At 44.1% G+C, this 9,522-nt stretch overlaps 1 protein-coding gene across 1 annotated transcript in view; it reads right to left on the minus strand.

The window, feature by feature from the left end:
• The window catches only part of celf2 (cugbp, Elav-like family member 2), a 171,318-nt gene extending 169,791 nt beyond the window's left edge, over positions 1–1,527 (minus strand). Inside the window, exon 1 of the mRNA XM_046378869.1 lies at positions 1,400–1,527. Coding sequence (XP_046234825.1) covers positions 1,400–1,452 — 53 coding nt within the window. The 5' untranslated portion in view covers positions 1,453–1,527. The remainder of the gene's footprint in view (positions 1–1,399) is intronic.
• Positions 1,528–9,522: the final 7,995 nt, after the last annotated feature.

The raw sequence follows: 9,522 nt of genomic DNA on the forward strand, positions 1-9,522 counted from the left end.
TTTAATGCTACCAGGAGATCTGTCCCTGTTAAGCAAATAGACCGAGATGAGCGGAGAGAGTGTCCAAGGGAGAAAGTCTCTGCTGTGGCTATTTATGTGTGTGTGTGTGTGTGTGTGTGTCAGGTCAGCTGCATGCCCTATTTCTCAGTGTGGATGGTCATCACTGCCTGTTTGAAAATGACATCATTTAGCCCCCTCCATCGTCCATCAGCACTTTACTGAAATATGCGTGCTCTACCTTACTCCACTCATTTTCTATTTTGGATTTGTGGATAATGATGGTGGGATGGAAGGCGGGTGGGGGTGGGGACGGAGGGGGGTAACAATGATAAAAGAGGGGAGAGGCAGCATTAAAAGAATAATTTGAGGGTCTTGAGGGTTCTGTCTCCCTCTCTCCGTTTCTAAAATAGAATTTGCGATAGCCCCCGTCGCTGCCGCCGAGTCTGTCGAGGGAATAATGACTTATTTATCAAATGGCTGAAATATTCAGGGACAAGGCCTTTTAAAATCCAGCTTTTAAATTCATAGGCTTTTCTGCTGAGATGCTTAATGACACTGAATGTATTCATAGTGATTTGCAGGTCCGAGATAGAGCCTCGTGTCCCGCCTATGAGTCTAATAGCTGTTGGACAAAAAGGGGAAAGCTCGCTCAAGACAAGGTGAGCAAGAAAAGTTTCACCTTTGACCTCACAAGAGGCTCACTGAATCAAATTTGTGTCAGAGCCGCCTCCTCCTGCCAAGCAGTAAATGGCTGTGTTGCCCAGGAGCGCTGAAAACATGTTTTGGAGCTCTGGAGATAGAATTTAATGTTCTCTCAAAGTGCAGGCAATCAGCCATGAGTAAATGTTTCAAGATAAACTCCTGGGGGGGGGGGCATACTTTTCCTGGCAGTGCGCGAGGCTCTTCAACATTTGGAGGGACCAAATCAGCTCTGGTGGAAGGAGGGAAGGAGGGGAGGGGGCGGGGTGGTGGGGAGGTGGGGGTGTGATGGTGCTAAGTGAGTGGTATTCTTACTTCTACGCTGGAATGGACGAACTTTGGAGATGCTGGCGATGATGAAGCGCCGTGCGGGGCAGCATCGGGGGTTAACGAGATGCACGCGGACACAGAGCAGCTTGCATGCGTCAGACTCATGACAGAGCGGAGGACAAGAGGGAGAGGAGCTCAGAAAGTGGAAAGAGCGCTGTAACGCGGCGCACATTATAGCCAAACGGCGCAATCTGTGCGTAATTACGCACCACAGCACCGGAACCAGAAACCAGAAGGCGGCGACCGCCTGCCTGCGCCGCGTCCCACCCTTATTTTCTCCAAAACACCAGCGCACTTCTGCCTCTATCCCCTCTCTGCTATCACCCCGTTCACAATGGCGAGGCTGTGGAGAAACTGACCGGGCGCTTACCTTAACACGTTCCAGCTTTTCAGAGGGTCCAGGTCTGAAATTATAGAAACCATGGTCGACTGGCTGGGCAGCACCGGGAGAGGGACGGGGTGCGGCAGAAAAAGATCGAAAGAAAAAGCGGCGCAAAGGCTGTAAACTCCGTCTGCGAATGGCAGCGATCGCTCGGATGCAAGTCGTCCTGGTTGTTCAGTGGGTGATGAGCGCTGTCACAGCTCTCTCTCTCTCTCTCTGTCTCTCTCTCCCCCCTCTCTCTCTCTCCTCTCTTCCCTCGCTCTCTCTTTCTGTCCCTCCGCCCCCTCCTGTATGAAGCCTGCGCTCTGCAGACGCGTCTTACAGCTTCCTCCGGACCCGCTTTCACAGAAGGCTGCTGGAAATGCAGAGATGTACAGTAGAGGAGGGTTAACCCAGACCAGGAAACCCATTTACACATTTTGTCTTTTCACTGCACCGGCGGGAATAAGAGTTGATCCACCTTTTTAAGGGCTGAATTTGTACACTGTCAAAAGTGTCCGCCTGAACGACTCGTTTTGTTTCATTTTTAGGCTTAAATCTCCTTTGAGGATGTTTTTGTCAGTGGGGAGGACGTGTTGCACACGCAGTTTTACTACCTTCAGTACTTTAAGATGTGACACATCACTGCAAGAAAATGACACTAATTGTAATCTGTCTCTGGTACTGGGAACAAATCCAATTATCCACAATATTTTAACTTCTCTTTTCAGATTTACCTGCAGTTGCTTGGTAAATACATTCGAAAACATTGCAAAAGCAGTTATTAACTACAAATTAAAATTAAAGCAGGTTTAGTCTCTGTCAGGCTGAAGCTGAATTAATTATCTAATGTTTCATTATCCAGCTTAAGCTGATCAGAAACCACTTGATGAAGCTGCTGCAGCTTTCTGATGACGCGCTGAGTGTTTTACGGCTGAGACCTCATTCAGGCTGTTCTGCTTGGTGAAATGTGCTGCAGTCGCTGAGTTTGAGGCATCACTGCAGCCCTGCAGGGCATGTCGCTCTCTCTGCAAACCCCTGTCAGTACTGACTTCCTGTCTGACACCACCACATCCTGTTGATAACTGTTTTTCTCTTTCTTTTCCCCTCCCCTAGACATGGCAGCAGATGCGTCATCCCTGGCAATGAGCGACAAGGCAACAGCCAAGTCCCACCTATTCTGAGCTTCTATTGATTTGCTCATTGGGAAAAAACAGATGAGACCCAATGGAAAAAAAAGAGTGTCAGAACTGTGTCTGTTTCAAATAATTGGGACAACACAACACAGTGGGATTTAAAGTCTGCCAAAGCCATTGGAGTTACACCACAAGTGGTTTGTTATTTTCAGGGTTATTAGTCATTGCGCATGCAGATAAGAGTCCGCTTGACAGGAAACGGCGGTGGTTTCATTTTACACAGCGAGCTTGGAAAACTGCCCTTTGAATGTAAGACATAACTCAGTCGTGTTTTAGCTTGATCAGTGCGCATTTTCAGTTCCACCAGCTGTTCCTGAATGTTTCAGACTGTGAGCAGTTATGAGACCTTGATGTCCACCAGCTGAAGTTCAAACATTTTCAGGTTTTTAAGGTTTTCTTTAGTAATAATGAGCTTTGATGTCATTTCCAGCTGACATTCTGCAGAGCGGAAACAGGAGACAATCTGAATGGAATCCGAGCTCCGAGTCGAGGACGCTGTAGGTAAGACAACAGTAATGCGAAGCTACAGCTCGGCGCTCTCAGCATCAGCAGCCATACTGCATCGGCTTTAAATAGACTCAATTGGACATCTGCTTCAGTGAGGAGGAGGAGGAGGAGGAGGAGGAGGAGGATGGAGAGAGTTGACAGCATCTCTCTCCTCTTCCTCTGTCTCTATTTCTGTCTCTTGCACTCGTATAGACACAATCGCTCGTGCACGCCGGAGAGATCAAACAGAGTTTAGCTCTCCTCTGCACAGTTCTCATTTCTGCATAATAATCACTCTGACAGGCCTGGCGTCGCGGCGAAGGTGCTGGTGCAAGTTAGCAATGAATATACACAGCTGTCTGCCTGAGAGAACAGAAGGGTGGGACCATTGACTGTAAGCTTTTAATTATCATCTTCACAACTGGTTTGTCTTCATATAAAACTTTGTTTTCATCTTTGGCGCGGCGGTACGTGTTGATCCGAGCAACGTGTCTTAATTTGTTCTTTTCCGGATTTTCTTTTGTCGAGCTTCACGTTTCATTAGCGCTCCTGATAACTCTTACAGCTTGTTTGTGTTTATTTCTCAATTAGCTGAAAAGGTAAGCATTAATCAGCATTAATTGTTATGTGAAATGGAGGGTTTTGAAAAGCTTGTGTTATGTTCATGACTCATAACACATGAATGCAGCTTGAGTCAATATTAAAAAGGTTGACAACAGCTCCTCTCAGGCATCAACATGAAACCAAAACTGCTTTACGATCAGCTTGACTGAAGTCACAGAGACAATTTGAGAGAAATATATCTCAACAACCAAACATCTAACGTTTATACAGCACAAGTCATACATCAGATCCAACTGCAGGTGCTAAATGTAAAAAAGTTAAGAACGTGAGCTTAAATTTGGACATTTAAAAGACTCAAACTAAAACCCAGACAAAATGTACACCTACAGTATGAGATGAAAAGGAGGTGAATAAGGTGAGTTTTAAGTTTTCTTTTACAGACCACAGGTGTTACAAAGTCTGGGCCCACAGTGTAAGGTCAGGTCAGGTAAGTCGGGAAGCGAGAACATGTTGTGATTTAAAGACCAATGAAAAACCATTTCTCTAACTTAGCAAGTGCAGCAGTTTTAAAAAAGTTGTGACGTGGGCTCTAATTCTGAAAGAACGAAAGATTGTTGTCTGAATTCTGCTCAATAAAGGCCCAGCGGCCACAAAGTGTTTGGAAGACAGAATGAAAAGATGAAAATAGGTTTGTGTTCAGTAATTGGAAAAAATTCATTCATGTGCAGAAGCTGAGAATGATTAAAGTAAAATCTCTGACTTTAGTTGGGTTATTGGTTATTTTGCTAACTGCTGTGCTTTCATAAAACGTAGTGCACACTTTTGTGCACCTTGAAAAATGTAACCCATCAACCTGGTGTCCTAGAAATCACATTTCTATTCTACTGAATTGTTTTCCCAGCTAAACGCTGTGCTGCCTGAATTTTGTTCACAAGCAACATTTTTTGTTGTCTGCTGCACAGGTGACACAAAGTGCAGGACTTTGACTCGGAGGCCAGGGTTTGCAGTCTGTGGATAGGTTTAGATAAGAAAGGGGTGAAGGTTATAAAAAGATTTGTTTTCTGCCAAATGTTTTGTGATTCAAGTCACTACAGACTTTTTTCTTTTCTTTTTTTGAATTAAACCAAGACCAGAATATCTTCTTGACCTCAACCAAACGCTGCCAGCAGAGAAGCTTCACCTTAAAAAGTACAATAATGCTGTACAAACCCTGTACTCACTACAAGTGGATGTTGAATCTCAATATCAGATATTTTGGTAGAAAAAAAAAAGAATAAAACATACTGTCAATGAACATTTCACTGAGACTTTTTGCAACTTGCCTTGTATCCCAGCGGTGGTCTGGCACCGCATGTTACGGCCCCTGGTATGCCAACTGACAGTTCAGACACAGCTACTGGTACTGCTGAATTCAGTTTAAACTTATATTTGACAGAGCTTTATGAACAAATCTCTAGAGATTCCAAAATTCAACTTCTACCTGCCATGTCAGCAACAAATCTGAAACGACACACATCGAGCTGAAACAACCGACCAAACTTCAGAAGAATCGGTGAGTGACACAAAATCATTAACAGCACCAAAGTTCCTGGCAACACAATCAGGGCTGAATTATTTCCTATTTTTTATAACCTAAAGAGAAAAGGAAAACTGCCATAATTCTTCATATTGTGACCAGGGCTTTCATTTACCTCAACTGCAGGGGACAGGCTATTAATAGAGACAGGCCTTTATTTCCACTACTCTCTGTTTGCATGGTATGTTTGTTCATATTTTAATCTGAATCCTCAACTCCTAATCTGGTCTTGTTCATGGACATTAACATGCACTTTGGCTGGGACATTAACACACATACATCCACGGAGACTGAAATGCGACATTAACACCTAATACGAGTAGTTAACAGTAAAGCATTGAAGGCAGCATGCCTACACACAGTGTTGAAGATGTGGAAGAGGTGCAACAACATGGTACAAACCAGGATTCAGACTCATGTACCTCTGTGAACTGGCCATGCAAATGATTCCAATGGGCTGCCTGTGTGTGACCCCCCTGCACTGCCACCGCTGCTCATCTCATTATTCAGCAAAGGATTTAAACAGCCTCCGACTCTAACTGGCACATACACACAAGCACACACTTAGGTTCGCACACTGACACAAGTATTCATCATAAAGCACACACACACGAACAATATCAGCGTGATAAACACCTTGTATTTCCCTCCAGCTTCTTTATTCGACAAAATCAGGCAGATCTGAGGACGAGCCTTGAGGTTTATGTCATCATGCATATGTGATGTGCATTTCAAATCTAAACAAAGTCAGTGCATCTTAAAACCACCCACTGAATACAGATTCCCATTTTACCTCAATCCATTTAAAGGGGGGTGGGGGGTTAGAAGAAAAGAAAAATAAGCAGAGGAGAGGATGTGGATGAAATAAGTATAGGGGGATTATTTCATAAACGACAGAATTTTCTTTTCTGTGTAAGTCATTTGATCCTGTCAAATATGCCTAAAGCCATACGCCCACGTGCTCATTGTCTGAAAAATGCTCAGTTTATGAGACCCCCCCTCCAACCCCTTCAAACGATGAGCAGAGCGGGTGGCTGCTCGGCTCCACATCAGCTTCAGTGTTCAGTAAACCAAGAGAAGGCAAACGAGATTTAAATCAGAGGAAGCAAAGTGGCACACACGTCCAGGAGAACGACCCAGCGAGCTTGTTTGTTTGTTTGTCCCACACCACAATCAGTGTGCTAAATTGAAAGCCTTCACTTGTTGTGTTTACCTCCAGAATGGCCGACATAGATATAGAAAAAGCAGAGAGGCTCCCTCTCCCATGTGGATTCTGCGTATCTCTAACGCCATCTCAGCTAATCTCGGTTGACATCATGAACACTTCAACACTGATAGGGGCTGCCATCTTGTTCTGGTGATGTCATCTGGAGCCAGAGTGGCAGCTGTCTTACTGTTGCTACCTATCCAACACCAGACCACAGACAGCAACTAGCTGGCGAACAATATGGAACAACATTACCAGCTAATGAGTCAGATATTTCAGTCAAGAGTTGGTGGACAGCAAAAAAAGAGCTAAATGGAGATTCAGTAATGGACTTCTGTTTAACAGATGTACACATTCCAAATTAATGCTAATGTTTCTCAGCATTTGCTGGATGTGTAAATGAGTCACTGTGTGCTAATTCTGTGTATCAGATTTAAAAGTGATGATGTGTGAGCCGTATGTCAGTGTTGTGTTTACGGCCCGTTTCTGCTCTGTCAAAAAGTGGCACAAAAATCAGTCTTACTTATCAGCCAAAATCAGTTTTACTCATTTTAATGTTGGTGTACATTGCACACTGGTCTGATGTGATAAAGCTGTGGTGAATGAGCTGAAACCAAAAGTTGTTGCTAGTAATGGCTTATAATGATTCTTTAAAGCATAAGTAAATTATTTATTCCTCAGTAAATTACGCTGCGATGTCACTGCGAGATGCAATGCGTTATGTAATGAAAACATATGAAATTTTGTAAACCTGTTAGCACATAAGCCAGTAAAAAATAAATAAATCTCCATTTATTCTTCTCAACAAGTGTGTGTACTCTGTGCATGCATGTCTCAGTGTGTGGGGTTCATTCAGATGAGTCCTGCAGAAACATGACCGCAGAAACTTTAAAAGGTTTATGCATGTAGCTGCAGTATGTGTGTGTTGCTTCCCACTGATGTGCGTCCAAACACACTGCAAACAAAAATGAGAAATTTACCCCCCAAAGATTCAGAAAAACACTCAACACTCTCAAAAATCTACCCATCGTTCCTAGATTTGTAAAATTTTTCCTGATTTTCAACCAAACTTGGCAAACCTGCCTCCCTCCCTCTCTCTCTCTCTCTCTCTCTCTCTCTGTCTTTTTTTCTTTTTGGGGAGGCTGACAAATGATATGCTCAGAGCGAGTGGAAAGGAAATGGAGAGAGGAAGAGAAAGCGCTTGGCAGAGCAGCGTCCAGCCGAGAATGAGCGATTGAACCAGTGTGGGAGAGCGAGTGGGTGAGGGAGCGAGCGAGAGAGGAAGAGGAAGAAGAAGCAGAACAAGAAGAAGAAGAGAGGAGGTGGAAGAGGAGGAGGTGGAGGATATATTTAGAGCTGCTCCTAATCAACTTCTCCGTCAGTTTGTGTCTGTGGGGGCGAGAGGGAGAGTGAGAGAGAGAGAGAGAGCCACGCAAGTTCAACACTAAAAATCAATATGCAGCCCACTCGCTCGCTGAAAGCTGAGGCCTGAGAGGAAGAGAAAGTGAACGGGAGAGCAGGAAAGAAACGACAGGATGATGCAGAGACAGAAGAGACCGAGAAAGAGAGTTTGGTCACTATGGATGCGAGCGTCATGTAACAAATATATATGGAGAGGCATAAAGACACAAACGCACCTCACAGCCAGCATCATCACTCGTCACTTCACAGCAGTTTTCAAGCTCTTTGTGACACAAATGCTCAGATGCCACATGAGCTGGAGGCTGAGAGGGTTACTGGTCAGTGCAATCATCTGCCCTGTCGACGACGGCTATTAAGCTGTCTCTTCATCAAGATAATGTGACAGAATTAACCGAATTAAGAGGATATCCTCCAGATCTGCAGTCTTCTTGGTGCAAATTCCCGCTCTGTTTCTCCAAAGCAGCGAGTTCTCTGCTGAGCTGTGGTGGAGGGATACGTTTGTTTCGGGGATACATCAATATCCACGCTTAAGACCACCAAAGCCTCGAATGAGCTCTGACTGAAATATTTTGCCCAGAACCAAAACTGTAGATTTCCTCACTCATTAATTAAACTGGCATTGTTCCCATGGCATTGGGGAAAAAAGTATGCAGATGTGAAAAATTACAAGGGAACTCAGTATTTTACCACATTCTTTTGAAAAAAAGCAAAATCTAAACCTGTCCTCTAAAGCCCAACTGAAACTAAATTAGTTTATTATTATTTTTTCTCTTTTTTTTCTCTCCAAACCACGCAGTACACATCTGCTATGTAAATAAATGTGCCGTTGTTGATATTGCTGAATAATTAACGATGCCACAAACCTTTGAACTGCAAACTGCATTGGCGTTCTAGCTAATATCTGCTTGTTTATCTCGTCCTGCACCTTGACTTGATTAACGAGCTAACAAACGTCCACGGCGGGTAAAGTGCCCTGCTGACGTCAGCTGGCCGACTAGATAAGACTAGTTAGCTAATGAGCTAGCTAATGAGTTAGCTAAAACTTAAATTTCAACATCAGTCACTTTTGATGCTAAGTGGCTTCTTACTCTTCAGCACCACAGCTAACAAGCTTGCTAACTGCCGTCACCAACAGGTACTCAATGGCCACGTACCCCTGACGACTCTGATGTCAAGTCAACACGATGAGAGGTTCAAGGGCTCAAGTTACGTTTTCTGATGAAACCTCAGTGACTTTCGTTTCCCTGCCTTTCAGTAACAGAAAATATAAATAACACAGGCTAAAAGCACTCTGATTCTGTCTGCAGAAAGGGGTGGACTTAAGTTTGGCCTTAAATTACAGCTCATTTCAAGGGTTCATCAACTGTTTCATAGCAAAAGGTGGATTTGCATTTGTATGTGTGTGTGTGTGTTGGGGGGTGTTATCGATAGGTCTGACTTTAGGTCAATACTGTGTGGGCTATAATTAAGCTGAGATGCATGAATGATAGCAACAAGAGCATCTGATAGAAGGTGAGGAGGAGGGTTGAGCTCACATACAGTAGGCTCTTTTTAGAACAACTGGCTTTTTGCTTCGACTCCCCCCCTCCCTGCCCAACATCTCTCATTAGCTGGTGATCGATCCCCTCCCTGTGTAGCCCACACAGAGAGAAAACGCAATTAGAGCATTGACCAAACGATT

Source organism: Scatophagus argus, chromosome 22 (genome assembly GCF_020382885.2).
Source record: "Scatophagus argus isolate fScaArg1 chromosome 22, fScaArg1.pri, whole genome shotgun sequence".
Taxonomy (NCBI): domain Eukaryota; kingdom Metazoa; phylum Chordata; class Actinopteri; family Scatophagidae; genus Scatophagus; species Scatophagus argus.